The sequence below is a fragment of the Haliotis rufescens genome, unplaced genomic scaffold (assembly GCF_023055435.1).
Source record: "Haliotis rufescens isolate VD_foot unplaced genomic scaffold, xgHalRufe1.0.p SCAF_15, whole genome shotgun sequence".
Classification (NCBI taxonomy): Eukaryota; Metazoa; Mollusca; class Gastropoda; order Lepetellida; family Haliotidae; genus Haliotis; species Haliotis rufescens.
The window spans coordinates 28,453,740-28,481,252 of record NW_025963835.1 but is presented as its reverse complement, the minus strand read 5'-3'; the positions used below and the strand labels follow the sequence as shown (position 1 = coordinate 28,481,252).

The following is a 27,513-nucleotide window of genomic DNA, read 5'->3' as shown; positions in this document are numbered from 1 at the left end:
GGTATAGTGAAAGATTTGGTATATTCAGGTGCTTGGTGCTCGGGTGCTTGGTGTTGGGCGGTACGCTCTAGTGCTTGGTATAGACTAGGGGCAAGCATACTCTAGTGCGTGGTATAGACCAGGCGCAAGCATTCTCTAGTGCTTGGCACAGACTAGGCGCAAGCATTCTCTAGTGCTTGGTACAGACTAGGCGCAAGCATAATCTAGTGCTTGGCACAGACCAGGTGCAAGCATACTCTAGTGCGTGGTACAGACTAGGCGCAAGCATACTCTAGTGCTTGGTACAGACCAGGCGCAAGCATTCTCTAGTGCTTGGCACACAGACTAGGCGCAAGCATACTCTGGTGCGTGGTACAGACTAGGCGCAAGCATACTCTAGTGCTTGGTATGGACTAGGCGCAAGCATACTCTCGTGCTTGGTACAGACTAGGCGTAAGCATACTCTCGTGCTTGGCATGGACTAGGCGCAAGCATACTCTAGTGCGTGGTACAGACTAGGCGCAAGCATACTCTCGTGCTTGGCATGGACTAGGCGCAAACATACTCTGGTGCTTGGCATGGACTAGGGGCAAACATACTCTCGTGCTTGGCATGGACTAGGCGCAAGCATACTCTAGTGCGTGGCACAGACTAGGCGCAAGCTTACTCTGGTGCTTGGCATGGACTAGGCGCAAGCATACTCTGGTGCTTGGTACAGACTAGGCGCAAGCATACTCTGGTGCTTGTCATGGACTAGGCGTAAGCATACTCTGGTGCTTGGTACAGACTAGGCGCAAGCATACTCTGGTGCTTGGCATGGACTAGGCGCAAGCATACGCTCGTGCTTGGTACAGACTAGGCGCAAGCATACTCTCGTGCTTGGTACAGACTAGGCGCAAGCATACTCTCGTGCTTGGCATGGACTAGGCGCAAGCATACTCTAGTGCGTGGTACAGACTAGGCGCAAGCATACTCTCGTGCTTGGCATGGACTAGGCGCAAACATACTCTGGTGCTTGGCATGGACTAGGGGCAAACATACTCTCGTGCTTGGCATGGACTAGGCGCAAGCATACTCTGGTGCTTGGCACAGACTAGGCGCAAGCATACTCTCGTGCTTGGCATGGACTAGGCGCAAACATACTCTGGTGCTTGGCATGGACTAGGGGCAAACATACTCTCGTGCTTGGCATGGACTAGGCGCAAGCATACTCTAGTGCGTGGCACAGACTAGGCGCAAGCTTACTCTGGTGCTTGGCATGGACTAGGCGCAAGCATACTCTGGTGCTTGGTACAGACTAGGCGCAAGCATACTCTGGTGCTTGTCATGGACTAGGCGTAAGCATACTCTGGTGCTTGGTACAGACTAGGCGCAAGCATACTCTGGTGCTTGGCATGGACTAGGCGCAAGCATACTCTCGTGCTTGGTACAGACTAGGCGCAAGCATACTCTCGTGCTTGGTACAGACTAGGCGCAAGCATACTCTGGTGCTTGGCATGGGCTAGGCGCAAGCATACTCTGGTGCTTGGTACAGACTAGGGGCAAGCTTACTCTGGTGCTTGGCATGGACTAGGCGCAAGCATACTCTCGTGCTTGGCATGGACTAGGCGCAAGCATACTCTGGTGCTTGGCATGGACTAGGCGCAAGCATACTCTGGTGCTTCGTACAGACTAGGCGCAAGCATACTCTCGTGCTTGGTACAGACTAGGCGCAAGCATACTCTGGTGCTTGGCATGGACTAGGCGCAAGCATACTCTGGTGCTTGGTACAGACTAGGCCCAAGCATACTCTCGTGCTTGGCATGGACTAGGCGCAAGCATACTCTGGTGCTTGGCACAGACTAGGCGCAAGCATACTCTGGTGCCTGGCACAGACTAGGCGCAAGCATACTCTCGTGCTTGGCATGGACTAGGCGCAAGCATACTCAAGTGCGTGGTATAGAGTAGGCGCAAGCATACTGTAGTGCGTGGTATAGAGTAGGCGCAAGCCTACTCTAGTGCGTGGTATAGAGTAGGCGCAAGCTTACTCTAGTGCGTGGTATAGAGTAGGTTCAAGCGTACTGTAGTGCGTGGTATAGAGTAGGCGCAAGCGTACTCTAGTGCGTGGTATAGAGTAGGCGCAAGCGTACTCTTGTGCTTAGTGTGGCATCGCTGCGATAACCGTATGCTCCCTGTGAACGAGTTTGATATTGACTTGTCGCTACGTTCCTGACCAGCTGCTCCCTGTGTTACAGTTTGATATTGACTGGTCGCTACGTTCCTGACCAGCTGCTCCCTGTGTTACAGTTTGATATTGACTTGTCGCTACGTTCCTGACCAGCTGCTCCCTGTGTTACAGTTTGATATTGACTGGTCGCTACGTTCCTGACCAGCTGCTCCCTGTGTTACAGTTTGATATTGACTTGTCGCTACGTTCCTGACCAGCTGCTCCCTGTGTTACAGTTTGATATTGACTGGTCGCTACGTTCCTGACCAGCTGCTCCCTGTGTTACAGTTTGATATTGACTTGTCGCTACGTTCCTGACCAGCTGCTCCCTGTGTTACAGTTGATATTGACTTGTCGCTACGTTCCTGACCAGCTGCTCCCTGTGTTACAGTTTGATATTGACTTGTCGCTACGTTCCTGACCAGCTGCTCCCTGTGTTACAGTTTGATATTGACTGGTCGCTACGTTCCTGACCAGCTGTTCCCTGTGAACGAGTATGATATTGACTTGTCGCTACGTTCCTGACCAGCTGCTCCCTGTGTTACAGTTTGATATTGACTTGTCGCTACGTTCCTGACCAGCTGCTCCCTGTGTTACAGTTTGATATTGACTTGTCGCTACGTTCCTGACCAGCTGCTCCCTGTGTTACAGTTTGATATTGACTGGTCGCTACGTTCCTGACCAGCTGCTCCCTGTGTTACAGTTTGATATTGACTTGTCGCTACGTTCCTGACCAGCTGCTCCCTGTGTTACAGTTTGATATTGACTGGTCGCTACGTTCCTGACCAGCTGTTCCCTGTGAACGAGTTTGATATTGACTTGTCGCTACGTTCCTGACCAGCTGCTCCCTGTGTTACAGTTTGATATTGACTTGTCGCTACGTTCCTGACCAGCTGCTCCCTGTGTTACAGTTTGATATTGACTGGTCGCTACGTTGCTGACCAGCTGCTCCCTGTGTTACAGTTTGATATTGACTTGTGGCTACGTTCTTGACCAGCTGGTCCCTGTGTTACAGTTTGAGCGATGACGAGTCTCTGCCTCTTTGACCGAGAAGGTATGTGATCTTGTCAGCTATCACGAATGATTGACAACAGCAAATGTACCCTTTCTGCAACGATTTTACGGTCAATGCAACCTGTACGCTGAGTGAAGCAATAAATTAATAACCTTGCATTGGGCTTCCCGTTTCTGATATGTGTATACCCGGTTGGCAAACACCGAACTTCTTAACAATGTGAATACAAAGATTGATTTGTATAATCTCGAAACTGTACACCTATTATATGCAGTTTAGCGAACATAACCGAGGATATCCGAACTGTAACGAAAGTTTGTTTATGAATCACTTTCAGACAGTGTGTGAGTGAGTTGGGTTTAACGCCGCTTTTAACAGTACAGTAAACTACGGTTATAACGAACACGCTTATAACGAACCGACGGATATAACGAACTACTTTTTTGGTCCCGACTATTTGCTGTAGTTATGCTGTATATATGCTTATAACGAACTACGGTTAAAACGAACTAAAATTTGTAGTCCCTTTGAGTTCGTTATAACCGTACTTTACTGTATTCCAGTTATGTCGCCGCGCGTCATGATCACCTTAATGTGTGAGGAAAGCCCCAAGTGATGCAGGTCTCAGACGTTTACTACTTAGGTGAAACCCACGAGCACGGGTACGAGCACTTTCAAAAATATACCAGGTGTTCGAGAGAAGGTGAGCGTAACCTACCCAACCGCTGGCACCCTCACAAACACATGCAAAGGCAAGTCAAATGTTCACCTAAAACACACGGAAACATATTGTTCAGATCGAAATAAGGAATTTCATCAGACACCATATCTAGAAGAGGTCTTAAGTAACCCATTATTGCCGTAAACGGCGACTATGCTTGTCGTAAGAGGCGACTAACGGGATCGGGTGGTCAGGCTCGCTGACTTGGTTGATGCATGTCATCGATCCCAATTGCGTGGATCGATGCTTATGATATCATTCACTGGATTGTCTGGTCCAGACTCGATTATTTACAGACCGCCGTCATATAGCTGGAATATTGCTGAGTGCGGCGTTAAACAACAAACCAACCAACCATTAAATTATTCATTACCACAATTGATTAAAAATACATTTTTTTAACCTTCAATGTACTTCCAACTGTCAACTCCGTTCAGCTCGCCTATACCAATGGCATACGTCACATGCTTGACGATGTGTAGACGAGACATATCCTATGTTATAAATGAACAAGTGTGGTGAAATGGGGTTTAACGTCGCGTCCAAGATAATTGCACTTATATAGCGACGTGCATGTACGTGTGTGTGTTTGTGTGGCTGCTTGTACTAGTCCGGACTGATGCCGATTTATAGTGCTTGCTCACTGAGATACCATGCCGCAGTTTAACATGAATACCCCACTCAGATACAGTATACTGACTCCGAGCAGACCAGTCCTTGTTTTAGCCCCTTCATGCCGAACGCCAGACAGGGTAACAACAAGTACCATCTTTTAACGTCTTTTGGTATGACGCGGTCGGGGATCGAACCCCGGGCCTTCCGCTCTCCGGGCGGACGCTCTACCACTAGACCACGGAGGCGGTCTTAAATGAACAGGAAGGTCCAGATTGATATATCTGCTGATGTCGATGTTGTGTAATTACAGATTGTCTCGGTGTGTAATAAGTCAGATTTTGTCAGTGTGATGTCGTGAAGTAAAACTGCTCATATAGGATACGCTCATCTTTTGGTGAACACGTTGTATACTCACTACCCATGAAGATCCGGGGTAGAAGAGGTCTTCAGCAACCCATGCTTGCCGTAAGAGGCGTCTATGCTTTGTCGTAAGAGGCGACTAACGGGATCGGGTGGTCAGACTCGCAATCACTGGATTGTCTGGTCCAGACTCGATTATTTACAGACCGCCGTCATATAGCTGGAATATTGCTGAGTGCGGCGTTAAACAACAAACAAACAATTTCATAGTGATTCATAAACACTCCTTATGATATCGTCCGAAGCTAACAGTTTGTTGATGTATATTGGTTAATACTACTCTTCTGCAAAGATGTCCTGCGTTATATTTTTGGGGGTATTTTAAAGATCAGTTTAGGGAATTAGGTAGCTGAGTGGTAACAGACTTGCAAGAAACGGGTCAGTTCCCACATGGCTGCAATGTGTGAAGTCAAAGTTTGGCATCATTTTGATGTTTAAATTATATTTGACCATCAATGGTAACAGATACAATTGTTATATGTCTAAACAATATACTCCATAGAGGTCAGTTTTTTTTAATAAATGCACGTAATATTGGTGTGGTATTACTACGCATATTGTCATCTTTGTATAATTGTACACATTGTCAGTGTGGTATAACGGAGTGAGTGAGAGAGTGAGTTGGGTTTAACGCCGTTTTTGACAGTATACCAGTTATATCACGGCGTTTCAGCTTAATGTGGGAGGAAAGCCCGAGGTGATGCAAGTCTCGGACGTTTACCACTTCGGTGAAACCCACGAGCACGGGTTTAGGGATGACAAACCTAGAAACATAATCGGGGCGAACCGGGATTCGAACCCACAATCATAGGTTTCTGGCGTGCCCAAGGGACGCAACTCTGCACAGCGAATCGCGGCGCCTTAGACGACTGGGCCATCCATGGCCCAATCAGGCTAGACAGCAAGGCGTTCATCGTGAAACTTAAACGTATATAATAGAAAAAAAAGTTTTCAAATTGTATAAATGATGAGCACAAAACTGGTTTAGATATCTGAAGATTCATCCACGTTATTGACGTGACACACAAGACTCTCCTCCAGATTGACTAACAATCAATTCATGGTACTATTCGTTCATGGAAGACTAACGCTAAGTCAGCATTTCCTTAGTTTAATAAATGCGAGAGTGTCGGAAGTCGGCTCTAGTAGTCCTTGGCATCAAAACAAATCCCCTCAGTCCACCATTTGTATATATTCTTGTATGTTTTTCTCACCAGAGGCTGATGTAACTTAGCACACATGTCACATATAAATGGAATACCTTTCAGAAAGTTCCCGCCAGGCTTGTACTTAGCCATGTTCCTGAGGATCTTAGTATAGCCAGGTAGGTCTTGCTGCAGAGCCTTGAGATGTTCTGCCAGAGCTCTGGGACTGGGGAAATCTGCTGTGTTGATGTACAAGTCTGGGGGGAACAGGGTACGGTAGTCTGATCCCCCCCTAACTACTGGAACGATTCTTCTTTTAAATGGGTTAAAAAACTTTTCGGTTACGTAATCCTTGCACAGTGAGTTTTCAAAAGACAAATAGAACCAGTAATTACTCCACACCCCATCACACCGTTGTCCTTTGGCACACGTCAAATTGCCACATTTACCGTATATATCCACATCTATGTACTTCCTCAGTTCCTTAACGTATTCCCCCCGTTTACTCTGAGTCTTACAGTGACTGACGAACCACAGCACAGACCTGGTCTTCCTGAGGACGATGTCGGTGTAGTTAGCGGTGTCGACGAAGTCGTCCTTCAGGGTGAGTCTGGAGTACGTAGAGATGAAGTCAGAATCAAGTCGGAAGGATAATGTCCAGTTGAATCTTCCAATCCAGTCCGCCCGTTGGATGGCTCGGGGATTGTAGAACTGGTAAATTGTCTCGGCTGTGTGGAACACCCAGATCTGGTCTGGGTTGTTATTTGGCACCATCCAGTCTTTCAGTAAGTCTGCATGAACCAAGACAACGTCAGCCGCTGGGACGTCACTGCTATTGAGCGACATAACACAGTCACTGACAGCACACGCCGAGAAATCAATGTTCTCTTTTTTCGCCATCCACGGTGGACTATTCAGCCAGGCAAGTCTCTTCAAGGGCCGCATTTTAACAGATTCTTCCTTTGTGGAGACCTTGATGGGCTTGTATGCCACTTTCTTGACCTTCTCAATGACCAGTGCATAATTCGGTATCCCATACATATATTCATAGTCCTCTTTGAACAACTCTGATTCATCTTTCACGCCACCTGGTAACATCACCCTTTGCTTTAATGTCGTGGTGGTTTTAGGTTTAGGAGTTGTTTTATCTTGTTTATCTGCAAAAGAATCATTTGACTGACGGAATAGTAGCATAACCAATACAACTACACCGACAAGAAGGGTCAAGTGTGCCACGGCGCCTCGTCCGAGTACACGACAGGGGTGTACAAGCTGTGTCTGAAATGTAAAGCAATCTCAGTCAATTCAGTGGACAGGACTCTGTGTCAGTGAATAGGGTTTAGGGTAGTACGTGAACACATGTGTGAGAGGAAGAGTGAGTGAGTGGATGATTGAGTGAGTGAGTGAGTGGATGAATGTTGGGGAAGCTGGTGAACGAGTGAGTGGATTAGAGGTTGTGTGTGTGTGTGTGTGTGTGTGTGTGTGTGTGTGTGTGTGTGTGTGTGTGTGTGTGAGGGAGTGGGAGAGGAAAAACATCAACTGCTTCACGTTATACGGGGAAGAACAACACTTATATTGTGACCGTACAAAACCTTTAACTCTACGTGAGGGGAAACACGTCGAAAGAAGGCCACATAACACAAGTACATGTATGTTTGAATGTTTAATTGTAAGCGACAATACCCTTTCCAAATTCATAAGAATCCGTCATATTATTATTAGCATGTGTTCATGAATCACTATCAAACAGTGATGATACCAGTTGTTCGCGTAAAGATGTGCGTATCCTGCCCACCGATGGCACCCGTCACAAACACATGCAAAGGCAAGTCATCTTTTAACTTGATAACACACTAGAAGAACATATAGTACAAGTCAAAATAGGGAACTGCATTGACATAATTTTTGTTTCTGATGCGTCAAAGTTAAGGAACATAAGTTACTTTAAAGCTCTATGTAAGATAACGATTTTGTTGTGGAGAATAAATGCCTGTCTGCCTGTGATGTGTATTGCTATGTTGTTAGCACCTTAAACTGTGAACAAACACTCAAAACTTTCAATTATGTGACAATTTACTATGTATGGTACGGTTGTTGTCCATGGGATATGCATAAGTTGAGAAATGATGACCAACTTTTACAAATTATTATGAAAATAATTTCTAATTTGAACACTTGCATGTTTGGGATTTAAAACAACCACGTTCCATCACCACATTCCTATTTTGGACCAATTACTATGCAGACATTAGGATAAGGAGGATGTAATGGACATTGGATGAAATAGCACTGCAGGTAGCACCAGTTATTCACACAATTTGCACAAAAAGTAAATATTTATTGCCAGCGCCGCAAAACCGTACTCCTGCCAACAACAGTTATGTATTATTGGAATTTCTCTTTTGATTTTAAAAAAGTTATAATCAAATTATATTTTAAAAATAAAGAAATGTGAACAAGTACTTTTTGAGTGTTGCTTAAACGCCAGCACAGTTTCTTTTTGGGCATAATATCGCTAATTCTTTTTAAAAATTGAAAATCGAACATTTGATGAGAGGTATTGTTCTGTTTCCCTTCAGTTAATATTTTTACATGATTACCAACATCAATCATTACCGTCACCGGATCGTGAACTAAAGTACGAGTATTACCTTAAGTTGGCCTAGTCCGCGCGTTGCGTTGGTTGCGCGTCTATCATTGGCATCATAGGAAGTCATATATAATACTATACGCCTTTTTGTGCTATGCAAATCTAAACACAAGGGACAGCGTGGTTCGTATAGTCTAAAATTAAACGGTATTCACCCAGGTCTTGGTGTCTAGAACAACAGGAAGTATCATCATGCACATAACAAGTATTACCTTAAGTTGGCGTAGTCCGGCCATGGTGCTTCCTACCTGTTACACTGAGGAAACATCACTGTACACGGGTATCGACGTTGTAACACACTCGGTGATTGGTTGCGCGTCTCTCTTTGATAGTGACACACTCTATGATTGGCTGCGCGTCTATCATTGGTATCATAGGAAGTTATTAATCATACTATACGCCTATCTGTGCTATGCAAACACAAGGGACACTGTGATTCATATAGTCGAGAAACTAAACGGTATGCACCCAGGTCTTGCAGTCAAGAGCAACATCAAGTATCATCATGCACAAAGCAAGTTTGATCAAACACCATCGGAATAAATGACTAACATTCGGAGGTGTTCCTGCATCATTTCCGTTGTCCAACCTGTAAACTCGGACCATACTAGAACGGTGCCCGACATACGTCATTGTTGGGGTCAGGGTCAGAATAGGTCCTCAATCACCAATGGTCATATGTGACGAGTAAACTGGACAGGTTGGTCAGACGCTGTGACGTTGCTGTTAGAGCGTCATTGTACACGATAGTGTATATGGCGTTAGACAACAATCATGTACTCACGATACCAGAGACCTGTTGACAATATATAATGCTTGGTATAAAATCAAGGTGAGTCTATATGCTGTAAAGACGTAACGGCTTGGTAGATATGTTATTGCCATCTGTGCTATTTGCGAGGTGTTTTCAACGTTGGCATATCGTTGTAAGATGAATGAAGATGACTACAATACGGTCACGATATACAGGCAAATGTTAATAATCACATACTTGTCAAGTAAATTGATATGACCACTGTTTGTTTTGTTTGTTCGTTGTTTAACGCCGCACTCAACAATACTCCAGCTATAGGGCGGCGGTCTGTAAATAATCGAGTCTGCACCAGACAATCCAGTGATTCATATCATCAGCATCCATCCACGCAATAGGGATCGATGACATGCATCAACCAAGTCAGCGAGACTGACCACCCGATCCCGTTTGTCGCCTCTTACGACAAGCATAGTTCCTCTTTTACGGAAAGCATGGGTTGCTGAGGATCAATTCTACCCCGGATCTTCACGGGTCGTATAGTTTCTCTTCAAGCGAAATCGGTTTACATGTGCCTGAGTGAGTGAATTAGTGAGTAAGTATGACTTTATGTTGCTTTTAGCAAAATTCCATCAATATCACGGCGAGGAACACCATTATACCCAGACGGGGAATCTGACCCGAGTCTTCGATCTGACGAGTAAACGCTTTAACCACTAGGCTACCCCACCGCCCAGACCATATATATATTTCATATTTCATAGTTTTATCCATATTACAGACTCCTATGACCCTTACCAGAACGCGTGGCAGTTTTTAATTTTCGATTACAGACAAACCCGTTGCAACCCCATTCTTGAATGCTCGTGTCATTTCGGAAAAATCCAAATGGTCTTCTAATGATAGATCTCACAAAGCCCGCTATATTCACCAGCCGCCCCTATTGCACACCCACCAGCAGTTACTGATGGATCTTCATTCTAATCGGGGCGGTCGGGTAGCCTAGTGGTTAAAGCGTTCGCTCGTCACGCCGAAGACCCGGGTTCGATTCCCGACATGGGTACAATGTGTGAAGCCCATTTCTGGTGTCCCCCGCCGTGATATTGCTGGAATATTGCTAAAAGCGGCGTAAAACCATACTCACTCACTCTAATCGTGTCTTTGCGACCCTTGGACTCTGTCACTGCCTGGAGATTAATCATTATTGAACCAAGACGTCAAGTTATAGTGTTAGATGCACAGGATTGAGTGTTTTATTGATCCGTGTATTCCATATGTTGACTCACTTATGTAGACACGTCAGTCGGTAGCTTCATCATTTCTAAATATTGAAATATGTGATCTTGTCAACTATCACGAGCAGTTGCTTGCTGCAACGACTCAGCGTTCAAAGCAACATGTACGCTTGATGGTGCACACCAAAACCCTTACCTTGCATTTCTGGTATGTGATATGTGACTCGTTTCTGATTTGTATACCTCGCTACCGAACTTCTTACCAATGCGAATGCAAGAAGTGACTATATTTTGTCAAAACTGAACACTTATTAAATGCAGTTTAGCGACCATAACCGATGATGGATTAATGGTTTGTTGTTTAACGTCACACTCAGCAATATTCCAGCCGTATGACGGCGGTCTGTAAATATTCGAGTGTGGACCAGATAATCCAGCGATTGATATCATGAGCATCGATCCACGCAATTGGGAGTGATGACATGCATCAACCAAGTCAGCAAGCCTGACCACCCGATCAAGTTAGTTGCTTCTTACGACAAGCAGAGTCGCCTTTTAAGGCAAACATGGGTTGCTGAGGACCTATTCTACCCCGAACTGTAATGAAAGGGTGTTTATGAATCACTTTCAAATAGTGATGATACCAGGTGTTCGAAACAAGGTGAGCGTAGCCTACCCAACTGCTGGCATCCGGCACAAACCCATGCAATCTCATTAAAATCAGACCTTAGTTCATGCTACCGCTAAAGAAAGATCTGAAGACATCCCATTAGGGGTCACGTCAGAACGACCTTTCATCAGACCAGTCAGAGCGTCGCTTACCAGATCATGAAAATGGCAGTCGGAATGTGATTTCTAATCTTACAACCTCGAAAACTTTAACACGGGGTATTCCGAACGATAGTTACGGGTTTAAAGACTGAATCCATTCAACCTAGACCAGTTATTAGCCATTCCAGAATGTTCCTTTGTTCAGGTTTCAAATTTGTAAACGAGAATTTGTCAAAATATGTTTCGAAGCGTAGTCGCCAATTTGAAATTAGTGCCGTAAAGTACGAGAAAGCTGCATTCTGACTAGTCATTCCATTGGTCGGTCAAAGTTCACGCAAGGTCGGTCTGACGTGACCCATAATGGGATGTCCTCAGATCTTTGTTTAGCGGTAGCGAGAACTAAGATCTGATTTTAATTAGATTGAAACCCATGCAAAGGCAAATCAATTGTTCACCTGAAAACGCTGAGAAAGATCACTGGTTAAATAAATAAGATCAATAACACAAGTGGCTTAGCTAAGCAACTGTCTTCCAGTTATAAAATGAGAGTACATGTAGCTAAAACACTTTGACAACATACCGACCAGGTGCGAAGACAGCCAATCAAATCGGCTGCAACAAATTAACACCTGAGTCAATTAACTGAACACGCTAATGATTGAATAATCTCTGCTGGGTTAAATAACGGGAAATAAACTCAGAGGGCCCATCGCTAAAATAAGTCACTTGGACTATAAAATAGACGAGAACATCTGAATATCAAACTAATTTAATCGACCAAAGATTCAGTCTCTTTGGCTGAAACAAGGAAAGACTAAAATACATACAAAAAAAACACTGGAAGGTTGGTTATCCATCGATTCAACCCCCCAAAGTACCAGATTCTGTTCTTTACAAAGAAAGTGGTATCCCAAATATAACATTTGTCACATTTGATCTCTTTCTAAATGGCATTGTGTGTTCATGACAAAATAAAAGTCAGGCGGGAGCTCGGATCCAGATAAATGAATGTTATCGTTCTTAACTTTCAGGCAAGGCAACTGTAGCGTATAACTAATTGGATGACGTACAAGCTGGGGATTACCAACAGGTTAAATCAGCTATTCTCAGGGCTTATACTCCTCCCCAACCCCATCGGCATCTATTCCAAATCTCAAAATTCCCAAATTCTATATAAGCAACCCCTAAACCCCACTCTTGGGTTGCACAGACCACTTTCGCCCCTTTCGGAAAAACATGAAATGGCCTGGCCGGGCCCGTGTGCGAAATACGCATTAGTCGGAAAGCGCACGTTAAATCTCCAAAGTAAGTAAGCTTATAAGGTGACCAATAAAGCGTATCATCAGCAATTTCAAGGTCTCAAGAAAGCAGGTTCTGAGAGTTACGCCGAGTTTATTGCTAAGAAGGGCCACGTGTTCGATAAGTGGACTAATGCAGAGTTTCTTAAAGAGATGTCTGAACTTAGAGATTTGATGGTGTTAGAAGAGGTCAAGGATAGTGTGCCGCCTGGTTTGGAAATTCTTGTCAGATCAGAAAGTTGTCAGAGGTCGCTGAGCGGTCAGACAATTATGTTTTTTCTTGTTCACAAGGTTCAGTCAACAGGTGGATGTCTTTCTCACAATGGAGCGGGTTTCCGTAGAAATGGCAATTTCAATCATTGTAATCTTGTTCCGTATGGTAGACTTACTAATGGCAATGTCAGTTGTGGTCAAAGTCGTGGTCTTCGTAGTGGTCAATTTGCTCAAGCTAGTTGGTTGGTTGGTTGTTTAACGCCGCACTCAGCAATATTCCAGCTATATGACGGCGGTCTGTAAATAATCGAGTCTGGACCAGACAATCCAGTGATTGACATCATGAGCAATTGGGATCGATGACATGCGTCAACCAAGTCAGTGAGCCTGACCACCCGATCCCGTTAGTCGCCTTTTACGACAAGCAAAGTCGCCTTTTACGGCAAGCATGGGTTGGTGAAGACCTATTCTACCCCGGAATATTTCACGGGTCCTCAAGCTAGTGGTCAGAGTGGTAGTCAAATGGAAGCAAGGGTAGTTCGTCTGCTCGAAGTGTTAGCCAAGGTATTACTCCAATAGTACACACGTCTAGATGTAGTTATTGTGGCATGTCACACCACTTGGTCGTAGATTGTTTCAAACGGAGAAGAGATAATCAGTCGCAATAGGCTTTGTTCAGACTGCAGCAGTCGAGGAAGGTAGAGAGATGGACGGTCCAGTTGGTTGCTATGGTATGTATGTAGTGGTCAGATGTGTTTACTAGGAATATCTGACCCGTGAAGATTCCGGGGTAGAAATTGTTGGTACTGTTAATCCTCCACCTACTATATATATTCTGTACAATGTCCCTCATTCAGTCTTGCTTGACAACGGTATAAGGATCTATACTGAAACCTCGCTTTTCACAGTATTAAAGAAGTTGTTATCCATAAAATTGTGTCTATCTTGTCATCCGTCAACTTCTAAGTAATGCCTATCAAACAAGTCTATGGTAAAGTTTTGCCGCTTTATTTACACAAGATGACAAAACATTAATTGAGTAACTAGACCTTTTTCTCAGTGTGTAAACAAAAATTACTTGAGACATGAATTATGAAAAATTAGGTTAGAAACAATGTCTGTTGCATAACATCGATGAAGTATAATAAAACAAAAGTATTATCAGGCCAATGTTGTGTGGAATTGAGATGGGGGAGCAATTTAGTGGCTCGTACACGCGACTGTTTAATTATTCGTTTATGACTCCATGAACTAGCAAAGTCGCGACGGATTTCCCATGTTTCTCATGCAGTATACAAAGGCGACTCCCATAGTATAAATACAAACTACAAATAATATTTTTGATATATATAATAATATATTTTTATTACATGTAGTAGATCACTATAATGTGTAGTAATACTATTTTAATTATAATATGTTTGAATTACGAAAATCTGTAAAATCTGTAAAATAGTTTTGGCATTGAAGCGATAAAACCCCTTTTTTATACTGTTCAACGTTCATTACACAGACATACATGTACAGGGTTTTCATGAAATATCAGTGTCATAAAAAGACAGATCGACGTGTAACACTGATACTCATCGGCGTGAGGTGAGTGTAATCGAAATTATATGTTAAAAAATAAAAAATAAAACAGGGCTAATGTAGGGAACGTTAAAAAAAACTACACGTCATTAGTACAAACGAATGGACACTTCACGGAACAAAGAGTTTATTATTTACCACTTCACCACCTACTCAGTTCCAAATAGTTTTTAAAATAAAACTTTAAAAATCCATTTCGCTGAAAAGAAAGTGATTAAAACATATCTTACAGATATCAATGTTGTTGTCTGCATTACCTGAAAAAAAATTATCATTTGGTGATCTGATTTTCTCAGAAGAAATATTCAGCAACAGCTGAGCCCTTTTTACGGTTCCGACTATATCATATGCATATGTTTACGAATCACTAACAACTAGTGAGGATACCGGGTGTTCGCGAAAAAGTGAGTGTATCCATTCCCATCGGTGGCTACCGTCACAAACACATGCAAAGGCAAGTCAACTGTTCGCCTAAAAAAAACACGGGAACACAGCGAAGCGAAAGGGGGAGCGTATCCTGTCCCACCGGTGAGTGGATCTATGGTCACCACGTGTTGTGCGAAAGGATCAGGGAATGGTCCTTTTCCGAGACTGCAAAAATTCAAGAAAGGCATTTGAGTTTTGAGAATCCAAATGGTTTTAATTCCACTTGACTGAAATGCTTTCTAAGAACCGTTTGATGGTGACTCATACAGATGTGGACATGCATTTGGAGCATTGGATTCTGAGAAACACGAGAAACACGTTTTTGCATGAGATAATAAGTCGTTTAAATATTTCATCTTCCGAATATCGACCTTTATCATATAATGGGTAGGTTTCTCGGCAGGATAAAGCCAACGGATAAAAACGATATCCGTTGGGGTCATATGCGGATAGAGATGCAAATATCAAAGGTCAAGTAGGGACTACTTTCACTGTTTATAAACAAACATGGCGTCGCCCTTGTCATTCGGGGATCGAGTCAGAATTAACCATCGGGAATCTGGATAAACTACAGGTATAATTGCTATCATTATCAAAAGAACAGTCTAATATACTGAAAATCTGTGTCTAACTGTGACGTAGCTAAGGCATTTTATAAGTTTTGTCAACTTTGGAGATATAAATTTCGAAACAATTTGACTAGGGCACGAGGCCTAGCCAAGCGGGATCAGTAGCCATATCTGTGCTTGTAGACCTCTGCGGCTTGAAACCTCCTCCACAAATAAAAATAGTTGGATTTGGCGGAAATCTGTTTGAATTGTTACCTTGTTTCGTTTTGTCGCTGTGTGTACATCTGACTACACTTTTTATTGTAATGACAGGACAGACCGACTGTCAACAACGTCTGACCGTGGCCGTGACGTCTCATAGACTAGGGTTAGAGTAGCTTCCCTTTGACAAAGGGCAGTTACTCTAGCGGACAGACCGATGGATTGCCGCGAAAGGCAATTAAAAACAATTGTTGTTTTGCGTATATGTTGCTTCGCCACTGTATAAGAAACAGATTTCAGTTAGAACTATATTGGCTACTGTCAGTGTCCGACTGACACATCACTTACCCTGTGACGTAATAAATATTAATGCGCGCATTCCAGGAAAACTCGCAATGTTTCGGTAATGTTTGTGAGAGAGCCAAGGCTCGCAAAATACAATGTTTATTCCTAATGCAGGATATTTACCATCCCCAAACACACTCGCGTGATAACCTCTATATATCTCCCGAATAAAATTCCTATGTATTTCGACCCCACAGATATTGTATTCCATATACGTCATTGGAGACAAGCAGAAAACGGGCTGATTGTCTACATGTAGAAGCTGGAATCCAGGAACCAATGAACCCATGATTCTCTTATCGGTGTCTAGCCGGGAGCGCCACATTTCAGAAATGGCTATTGCCGGTAGGGCCACATTTTCAGCTGAGTGCATTTCACCTATTCTAGCGGGTAATTAATTAATCCGATTACCGATACCTTTAAATGAGTGTCCCACATTTAAATTACTAAGCGTGGTGTTCTTTAGAGATACCTTTAAATGAGTATCTCACATTTAAATTACGAAGCGTGGTGGTACATTTTATGCCTGTCCCAAGTTGTTTGATCAGATTTATTGTTTACATGCTGAGGTGTTTGGCCATATGTTTCCATTAGTTTACTGTTTGTTGTCCAATCGAAAAAAAGAGTGTTATGTCAACATGTTTCAGTACCTTTTGCGATTTTGCTAGTAGAGGAGGTCTAGAGTTTGCCCCACTTACAATTCAGTTGGACTTTGAACGTGCAGCTCACAATGCCGTGACTGATGTATTTCCTGGGACATTAGTTAGAGGGTGTTTCTTTCACTTCACCCAATGTATCTGGAGGAGGGTGCAGAAAGAAGGTCTGGTGATGGACTATAAGGAAGATGAGGGGGTGAAGAAGCTGGTGAGAAGAGCTGCTGCCCTCCCTCTAGTACCTCGTGACAAAGTGGATGATGTGTGGCTTGATGCCATTGCTGACTCTCCTGCTGGCCCTAAAGTGACTGCTTTCATGGACTACGTGACAACCAGTTGGGTTCAAGGACAGGCCTTCATCCCAGAGAATTGGAATCACTTCGAAAACCAAGGCCACCGTACCAACAATCACCTGGAAGGGTGGCACAACAAGATAAAGAAACTTGCCAAGAAGTGCCACCCGAACATCTACGAGGTAGTGAAGCTATTTCAGCGAGAGCAGTCACTCAAAGAGGTTGCAGTCCTGAGACTCTCTCACCAGTGGTCAGAACCTTCACGAAGAAAGAAGTACAAGGCAATCGATGCACGTATTGCGTCCCTCAAGATCCAGCTCCTGAACCAACACCTGAGTGAGATGGAATATGCTGACCACGTGGGCGACCTCCTTCATCTGCAGTTATGATCCATTATGATATTCATATGCTATTCATATTCATCAATGTAAAGTTCTGATGAATATGTTATCCTTGTTGAATAAGAAATGAGAAAACAAGACTTGTTTTGTTATATACGGTAACCTGTTAGAATCACAAAGCATGTTTTGACAGCATAGCCGTGAGAGCCACATTATACAATCACGCAACCATAACCATTGCCGGGAGCGCCACATCAATTTGGGCTATCTATTTTCGAAATGTGGCTTTGCCGGCCTGTAACCCTCTTATCTATCACAGAATGAGTTGTAAACGTTCCTCTCTAATAAATATTAGTGCAGATATTTGTTGCGAATATTTAACTGATTTGTTTCCAGTTGCAGCTTTGGTGAAGCAGCACTTAATTATGAGACAGAGACACGAGATTACAGAACAAGTAATCCTGAATGGTATACACTCATAACAGAAGGGTAAATCTTCAGGGTAAGATATGTTATTACCGGAAATCACCATGTAAACTAATTATGTCTTACAGTATTGTTCATAGGATTTATTCAACAGGCCAGTTTCCACGTGGTTTGATTTGTTCGTTGTTTAACGCCGCACTCAGCAATATTCCAGCTATATGACGGCGGTCTGTAAATAATCGAGTCTGGACCAGACAATCAAGTGATTGACATCATGAACATCGATCCACGCCATTGGGATCAATGACATGCATGAACCAAGTCAGCGAACCTGACCACCCGATCGCGTTAGTCGCCTCTTACGACAAGCATAGTCGCTTGTTTCCGGAAGGTTACTGTGTGTGTGAGAGGGGATATTAATGCTGTCCTGTAGTCAATTCAGAGTTGTATCGTACCATAATAGCAATGTGACAGGTCAAAGTTCTTGTAAAACGAGTTAATGTCTGTTTCTAAATGTTTATCAACGCAAGTGCCGAGACACGTGTTCATGTCGACATGTGTTGCATAGTGGAGAATGTAGTACCGTACTGATCAAAAGTGACTTACCATCTTGCGACGTTTTGTTAAGATGCCGCATGGTACTTACTTACTTACTTACTTTGGAGATTTAATGTGCGCTTTCCGACTGATGCGTATTTCGCACATGGGCCCGGCCAGGCCATTTAATGTGTTTCCGAAAGGGGCGAAGGTGGTCTGTGCAACCCAAGAGGGGGGTTTTAGGGGTTGCTTATATAGAATTTGGGAATTTTGAGATTTGGAATAGATGCCGATGGGATTGGGGAGGAGAACTAAGGGAGCTGGGTATGGTGGATGTTTGTTTGTTTATGTGATATGGTTTGGTAGGTTATTGTGTTTTTAGATGCGTTTTATTAGTTCCGTTTTTATTACCGTATGGTGGAATTGTCACCTTTTTATAGGGGTTAGTGGGTGCGTTTATTCACTCAGTTGGGGGTGTTTCACTCCGGTGGAACCATTTCCTTCATTTCAGGGGTATCCCCAGCCTGCATACGATCGCCTGCAGTAGCCTGTCGACGCTCTCTGGCGATAGTGTATCGTAAGTCCCCATGGTACCTAGCATGGTGACCTACCTTTGGTTATTGGTGATCTATAGCCCATTTTTATTGTGTACTGTTTTGAATTGATAACATTTTATGATGATATGCTAGTTTTAAATCTACATCTGTGATAGTGTAGTGTGTTTACAGTCCTTCTACAGATTTTAATGTCTATATTTATGTATTATTAATGTACAGCGTGATTTAGTCATGATATGGCTGAAATATTGCCGATGTGACTATAAATCTTAACTCACGCACTCACTCACTCTGGCGATAGTCCCAATATCACGAAGATTTGTAACCACATTTTCGCCAAAAAGTAGGTTTGGCGTTGATTCTGATGAAGAGGAACACAAAGCTCGAAATTCGGGTTTAATTTCACCTGGCACGGCTTATTGGCGTCTGTGAACTGATCACTGTTTGTGGTTCCAAGCAACCAAAGCGCGTCGACCAAGCACTTCTGGGTATCGCTAAAAGTTTTTTTATCCATTTCGGACTTTTTCCGAAATGGGATGTCCAAAGCACGGGAAACATGGTCAACATTCTGTGCGTATGCCGAGATGTTATCCCACAAAATCTTGTTTAATTCCGGAACGTCAAGCACATCACAGTTCTCGGGCTTGCGATACGATTTTATGCGCTCTTCATTGAGCTTGTCGCCATCGCAAGAAGTTTTCAAATCAAACAAAGTTTTGATGATGTCTGCCAACTTGGGGTCAATAGGCTCAGAGTATCCCTCAGTAAGTCCGAGACTTTGTCTAAAGTAACAGAATTCATCATCCTCATGTGGAATAATCGCATAATAATGCGAGGGTGAGTACATTTTCCCTAATGGGTCAGTAATAATGTCCCTAGCGTTGGAACACAGTCCCTTGAAATTACGAGTCAATTGTGAGGATTTAATATTATCGTCTCCACATTCGCCCAATTTAATTTAAATCAGACCTTAGTTCTCGCTACCGCTAAACAAAGACATGGGCGGATACAGCTTTTTTGAAAAGGGGGGGTGCTCAATTGAGATCTATTTATTGTCTTGGTGGTAATTTATACAGAAATAAAGAATTTTTTCAAAATAAAGGGGGGGGGGGGGGGGGGGGGGGTCAGAACGACCTTTCATCAGACCAATAAGAGCGTCGCTTACCAGATCATGAAAGTGACAGTCGGAATGTGATTTCTAATCTTACAACATCGAAAACCTTAACACGGGGTATTCCGAACGATAGTTACGGGTTTAACGACCGAATCCATACAATCTAGACCATCTATTAGCCATATCAGAATGTTCTTTTGTTCAGGTTTCAAATTTGTAATCGAGAATTTGTCAAAATGTGTTTCGAAGCGTAGTCGCCAATTTGAAATTAGTGCCGTAAAGCACGAGAAAGCTGCCTTCTGATTGGTCATTCCATTGGTAGCGAGAACTAAGATCTGATTTTAATAAGATTGCACATTCGCCCAACTCATACTCCGGAAAGTAATCGTCCTCTCCATAGGAATGAACTTGTTGACTGTTAAGTTTCTGTTCTACTTATTTGAACGATGACCGCAGTTGCGAAAGCCCCTCCGACATTTTCTTTAGTTTGTCTAGCATTAGTGCCATTCATGTTACCGAATGCGAAGTCCCTGCTTTAGCTACACTGTCCCCCGAACTAGTAGAGGGTTTAGAGCTCGAATAACTCGTAGATTTAGACGTCTTTGCTTTAGATTTTCCCTTGGGTGTAGATCTGTGCTCCGCAGAAATCGTATTACGAACGTCGTCCCCATCATGGCAGCCGACACGGTCAACCAAGAGGTAGGTCAATATTCAAGTGGAAATTCTGACAACTCCGCAGGTTGTCAAACGGTAAACCTTCTATGAATGCGATCACCTCGGGATCGTAAAAAAACCAGAGTAATTGGCAGCAAATTATCCTAAGAAAATTTCAACTCGGAGAACGAAATGTATCCCATCTCCGCCATGAGGTCGCACTGGTCTACGCATGCGCAGTTGCAATCTCATGGGACCCCTGAATCACGTGACTGGATTGTAGAATTAAAATATTGACCTCTTTTTCAACTTTGCAATATTAAGATAAACATTCTTATATCAAATAACATTTTAACATATTTATGATAAAAAAAAAATTGTTATAAATTTTCTGTTAATGGTGAAATAGTAATCTGAGTAATCTATGACAGTGAACAGAATTATTTTCTTTCATATTTTTTAATAATTAACTTTCCCGTGAAGATCAGGGGTTGAATAGGTCTTCAGCAACCCGCGCTTGAACTAAAGGGCAAGTATTACTGATCGTAAGAGGCGACGAACGGGATCGGGTGGTCGTATCGTATCCCAATTGCGTGGATCGATGCTCACGTTGGCTATCACTGGATTGTTTGGTCCAGACTCGATTATTGACAGACTGCCGTCATAAAGCTGGAATATTGCTAAGTGCGGCGTTAAACAATAAACAATAAATATATCAAACGACAAGGATAGTCGCTTTTTACGGCAAGCATGGGTTGCTGAAGATCTATTTAGCAACCCATGCCTGCCGTAAAAAGCGACCGTGATGTCGTAAGATGATCCTGTGCTGTATTGTGTGCACGTCATGTGTACTGGCCCAAGACCTTTCATACAATTAATATTTGAATTGAACGGCGCTCAGATTTCATTCTGATATTTAGGTTGCCATATATTGCCGACACGAGTAATGGGCGACTTCAGAGCACTGGATTAGAGACGTGGAAGCTACACCAGTGCTGCCCTTTGTTCCAGCTACGGCTTGTATAATGTCATATGAACTGTCATCTTCCCGAGGCAAGAGAGTTAACTGACTATAAAAGTCCAGTTTCCACCCTGGCCGAACTAGGCTGGAATTACTGGGTTCGATCGTAGCGCCGCCAGTGGCTATTACCAGTTATCTCTCTTTTAAGCCTCTCCTATGGGCCAATCAGATTCCACCTCTCGTATCACTTGCGCTTGCTTCCCACAAAATGGTGGCGCCCGGTCAAGACGATCTGATCGATAATCAAGATCTATATTGTGATAAAACGGGTTTTACATCGCGAATGCATCAAATCACGTGAGCACCTTGATTAAAAACATGAAAGGATTTGGAAAATATCTGCTGACAACGAGTAGGCGGTGCACATGTTTTGCAAATCCTGCAATCGACCGAAATCTGCACGAAAGTTTACGAACCTGATTTCAATTCCGGTGTGCGAATTTGATTGGACTATGCATAGACTCGTTAGTCCAGCCAAAATGTAACTCCATAATACCAGCCTAGTTCGGCAAGGGTGGAAACTGGACTTTTATAGTCAGTTAACTCCCTTGCCTCGGGAAGATGATGAACTGTCAGAGTCAAACACGCGGATAGTATTAATTTACATATACGTACATTATCCTGTGCTGTTTTGTATGCACTTTTTGTGTAATGGCCCCGAGACCTTTCATACAATTAATATTTGAATTGAACGGCGCTCAGATTTCATTCTGATATTTAGGATGCCATATATATTGCCTACACGGGGAGTGGGCGACTTCAGAGCACTGGATGAGAGACGTGGAAGCTACACGAGTGGATAGAATAATTTACATTTACGTACATTTTGCTGATAATCGACCATAAAAAATGCATATTGCCTATTTTCCATGCGGACCTTTTACATGACATTGTGTTCACTATATTTATGCTTTACATTAATATTAGGAATAATATTATCTGGATTATTTTACGATTCCGACTATAACATAAGCATGGGTTTATGAACTACTAGCGAATAGAGATGATACAAGGTGTTCGCGAATAGGTGAGGGTATCTTGTCCCATCGTTATGTGTGTCTATGGTCACCACGTTTTGTGAGAAATGATCCATGGGTCAAGGGTCCGTGTGGATAGCGGTGGGTGCGTAGAAAAAATCAAATGTTTGACAGAATTGAACTTGATTCTTTGCTGAGACAATCAAAATTCAAGCAAATCCTTTGAGGGTTTTGGAATCCATACAGTATTAATTCAACTTGAAGTGTCTGTGAATATAGAGAAAGTCCTTCCTCTCGGGAAGATATCTGTGGACCTTTAGAAAAAGCCATGTCTATTGCCGAGGGACGAAAATAACTCGCAGTGCAGAGTTACGTCCCTTTGATTGTTGGTTCGAATCCCGATTGGCCCTGATTATGCTCCTAGGTTTTTATTCCCGTGAAGATCCGGGGTAGAATAGATCTTCAGCAACCCATGCTTGCCGTAAAACGCGACTATGCTTGTCGTAAAAGGCAACTAACGGGATCGGGTGGTCAGGCTCGCTGACTTGGTTGATGCTTGTCGTCGATCTCACATTGCGAGGATCGATGCTCATGATATCAATCACTGGGTTGTCTGGTCCAGACCCGATTATTTACAGACCGCCGTCATATAGCTGGAATATTGCTGAGTGCGGCGTTAAACAACCAACCAACCAACCAACCTAGGTTTTTAAGCAGCATTCACGTGTTCGTGGGTTTCACCAAATTGGAAACCTCCACGACCTGCATAACTTCCCGCTTTCCTCCCACATGAATCTGATGTTACTGAAATACTGTTCGAAACATTAACCCAAACACATCCACCCACATTTGACTGTGTGCTTTCATAGGCATTGGCACAAAGACGTATGTCGGCTGACCGACTGCACTTAAGTGGATGATTTTAACACTTTATGTGAGTGAATTTTGTTTTATGTCGCAGCAATAAGGGACAATGGTTGATTAGGTGTCTTCTTCCCTGATGGCATGAAACGTGTCTCATTATATCAACCACTTGGCTGATTAAACTCGATTATGCATACCGCCGCGATGGCTGCAATACTGTGACGTTCAGCATCAAAGGCCTCGATAAGTCGTCTATGGTCGACGTTCAGATGACTGCACTAAATAACACGTCGCCTGTGACCATGATGGGGCTGCTGTGACCTTGACACGGAGTTTGCACCCCTCTTTACTCACTGGCACTTACTGTGATGGATCGGCTTTGTAGGGCAAGGTGACGTGGCTGATACCGTGGCCATGGTCCCCGACGGCGTGAAACGTTGCTCATAATATCAACTACTGGGTATCTGACTCATACATTACTGACCTCCGTGATAGAGCTACAATAGTGTTGATACCACGTTTAACACATGTCATCGATCCCAATTGCGTGGACCGATGCTCATGATATCAATCACTGGATTTTCTGGTCCAGTCTCAATTATTTACAGATCGCCATCATATAGCTGGAATATTCCGTAAAACAACAAACCAACCAACTACATGTTTAGGTCCAAAGCAATAGCATTACAGAGCAAGTCAATATTGATTTGGTTAACATTGTATATATGTACATGTTCTGACATTTTATAATACAGATCAATATAATACAAATTTCAAATTCAACAGAGAGATAATTTCCCCAGTGCCAAATTGGATGAACTGGAAGCCCCGATTAAATGCGGAGTAGTGAGTGGGTGGGTTGGGTTTAACGCCACTTTTAACAGTATTCAAGTTATATCGCGGCGTGTCAGCTTAATGTGGGAGGAAAGCCCCAAGTGATGCAGGTCTCGGACGTTTACCACTTCGGTGAAACCCACGAGCACGGGTATGGTGCTGACAAAACTAGAAACATAATCGGGGAGAACCGGGATTCGAACCCACATAAATGCGGAGGATGTGCAGCTAAGCATATATTATTCAAGGGAACATCAACCAGGATGATCCATTATCGCCGCCTTGAAGAAAACACCAATTGTTAATTGTTATTTTAAATTTACGATTCATTGTGAATTTGCGACGAATATCGTGCAGACATTCTAAGCTCATCCATGTCAAATGCTAACTGCACAAATCAAGGACGTCAGAGCTTCTATTTTTGCAAATGCCATTTTATAACCATCTGGGTCGAATTTGTTACAAAATTATTAATTCATCGAAAATACCACTCTCGCCTGGCAGTTGTATTTATATTTCACTCCTACATGATTTGATGTCATGGAATACCTTCACGGTGAAAAGTGACTTGAAAACACTGACTGAGAATGGGATGCTGCACGAGGGCTACCCTCTGCTATAGTTAGTCCAGCAATACTAAGCTTTCCTGACCCGTGAAGATCCGGTGTAGAATAGGTCTTCAGCAACCCATGCTTGCCGTAAAAGGTGACTATGCTTGTCGTAAAAGGCGACTAACGGGATCGGGTGGTCAGGCTCGCTGATTTGGTTGATGCATGGCATTGATCCCAATTGCGTGGATCGATGCTCATGATATAAATCACTGGATTGTCTGGTCCAGACTCGATTATTTACAGACCGCCGTCATATAGCTGTAATATTGCTGAGTGCGGCGTTTAACAACCAACCAACCAACCAACCAACCAACCCACGTCAGAAATACCGTTATAGAGGGCTCAGTCACCCACGTGGATATTACGTGTTTACATGAATGTACATCTTGTTGATAATCTACCATACGCATCCATATTGCCTTTTTTTAAAGGAAAACTCTATATGTGCCATTGTGTTTTCTTTAGATATGCATTGCAGCGTAGGGCAGCTGGCGTCATCATTGACTTTCAGTGATCCATTTTTATCATTTTTACTGCTATTTTGCCTTTTACACTCAATAGAATCTGTTTCGGCGGTTCGAGACTGGTTTTCTCTGTCGTTGACGTCTTATCTTCAACTGTTTGAACAATAATGTATTAACGTCAATGATTCACGTATTTCTTATCAATGTTATTGTATTGGAAGCTGTAATATCGACAGGGCCTTAAAGGACGGGGGCTGTAGTCGACGGTCTGCGGTTTATTCGACGTTGTAGTTAGTGACATGAGAAAACTAAGACATGCTGTGACTGCCAATATACACAATTTTAGTATCCCTTTAAATATAAGAGCCAACACCCTTTTCCGTTAGTTGAAAGCAGAGTCCATTGTACGATTCCGATCATATCATAAGCATGTGTTTATGAGTGAGTGAGTGAGTGAGTATGGTTTTACGCCGCTTCTAGCAATATTCCAGCAATATCACGGCGGGGGACACCAGAAATGGGCTTCACACATTGTACCCATGTCGGGAATTGGACCCGGGTCTTCGGCGCGACGATCGAACGCTCTAACCACTTGGCTATCCGACCGCCCCCATGTGTTTATGAATCATAGTGATGATAATGGGCGTTCGAACAATGGAGAGCTTATCCTGCTCAAACGGTGCAAAATATAGTACGTGGAGACTCGGAGTCCAGTATACCATGGTTATAGATTCAAGCATGTTGAAATCTTTCTTGAAATTGTTATCTCAGCAGGTTAGATACCAAGTTGAAATTTCAAGTCATCATCAGGAAATTTCAAGATGATTACAGAGATCAAGATGCGAAGATCAAGCTCCATGACAACGAGGAAGCAACCATGCGGTTCATCGTCAAGAAAGTACGCCCAGAGAAAGTTCTAGTAGATGATTTGATTTTGTTTGTTTGTTGTTTAACGCCGCACTCAGCAATATTCCAGCTATATGACGGCGGTCTGTAAAATAATCGAGTCTGGACCAGACAATCCAGTGATTGACATCATGCGCATCGATCTACGCAATTGGGACCGATGACATGTATCAGCGAGCCTGACCACCCGATCCCGTTAGTCGCCTTTTACGACAAGCATAGTCGCCTTTTACGGCAAGTATGGGTTGCTGAAGACCTATTCTACCCCGGACTCTTCATGGGTCTCTAGTAGATGAAGCGGAAGCTGTTTGTGTGATCCAGTATATTGAATCCTTGCTGTCGTTATGTTACAGTTTGGAACTCCGTAAAATCATCAAGCGTTTTTCTACTGAATTCTGCTTTGGTTGTATGTTTGACGGAGAAGGAGAACACTTGTCGTGACTTGTCTAAACAAGGCAAAGTCAATCAGTTCTTTAACATAGTCATGTCTGAGGTCAATGATAATCACTTGATTCAACTGGTTCAAGACAACACCTCTTTAACACTCGGCATCCACCATATGTCAATATCAATGTACAGATTATCGTAATGCCAAAAAGACAATCTTAATTAATCTTAAGAGCTAACATGTTAAATGAAAGATCTCTCTCCCCAAACATGCCACCCTATAATCTACTGGCAACATAAGCCTCATTCGATTGTGGCAAATACATTCAATCTCTCACCTGTGGAATGAAAACTGAGTTAGGACATATCAATGGCCAGAAACAAGCAGAGTGCCACTCTGGTATCACCAGGGTACCCTTAGCCTTACATTCAGATATTGTGTTTGATTGCCCTCGGAATCAAACATACAGGAGGAACCACCCAGTTCATAACGCCACCCCAGTTGACAGTGAAACAGTCGACAACGTCACTTCCAGAATTGCAGTACTTAAGTTTAGTGTTAAATATGTAGCAAATCTGACTGTTTCATGTGGACCCCATTTCCGTTCAATTTGCTGAAATACGGTTTTGAAATACTCCAATCATCAAATCGATCATTCTACTAAGATAGTCAGCCCTCTGATTATCACATCGTGGAATCCACTGCATATACAACTGTATTGAC

At 43.1% G+C, this 27,513-nt stretch overlaps 2 protein-coding genes across 2 annotated transcripts; one reads left to right on the top strand and one right to left on the bottom strand.

Moving 5' to 3' along the window:
* Positions 1-5,954: 5,954 nt before the first annotated feature.
* Positions 5,955-8,987, bottom strand: LOC124140289 (glycoprotein 3-alpha-L-fucosyltransferase A-like). The gene is made up of 2 exons (XM_046507795.2): positions 8,964-8,987; positions 5,955-7,379 (listed from the first exon to the last, which is right to left on the bottom strand). The coding sequence occupies exons 1-2, from the start codon at positions 8,985-8,987 to the stop codon at positions 6,099-6,101; spliced, it is 1,305 nt and encodes a 434-aa protein (XP_046363751.2). The 3' UTR covers positions 5,955-6,098.
* A 7,823-nt stretch (positions 8,988-16,810) lies between these two features.
* Positions 16,811-26,770, top strand: LOC125379957. The gene is made up of 3 exons (XM_048395873.1): positions 16,811-17,352; positions 26,271-26,394; positions 26,756-26,770. Exons 1-3 carry the CDS (start codon positions 16,979-16,981, stop codon positions 26,768-26,770), a joined length of 513 nt encoding a protein of 170 aa, XP_048251830.1. The 5' UTR covers positions 16,811-16,978.
* Positions 26,771-27,513: the final 743 nt, after the last annotated feature.

Coding starts and splice junctions, on each gene's coding strand:
- LOC124140289 (XM_046507795.2), bottom strand. CDS start 8,987: ATGGCCGGACTACGCCAACTTAAG. Junction 7,380..8,963: donor CCGGACTACGCCAACTTAAG/GTAATACTTGTT, acceptor TTTACATTTCAG/ACACAGCTTGTACACCCCTG.
- LOC125379957 (XM_048395873.1), top strand. CDS start 16,979: ATGGACTATAAGGAAGATGAGGGGGTGAAGAAGCTGGTGAGAAGAGCT. Junction 17,353..26,270: donor CTCTCTCACCAGTGGTCAGA/ACCTTCACGAAG, acceptor TTATCTCAGCAG/GTTAGATACCAAGTTGAAAT.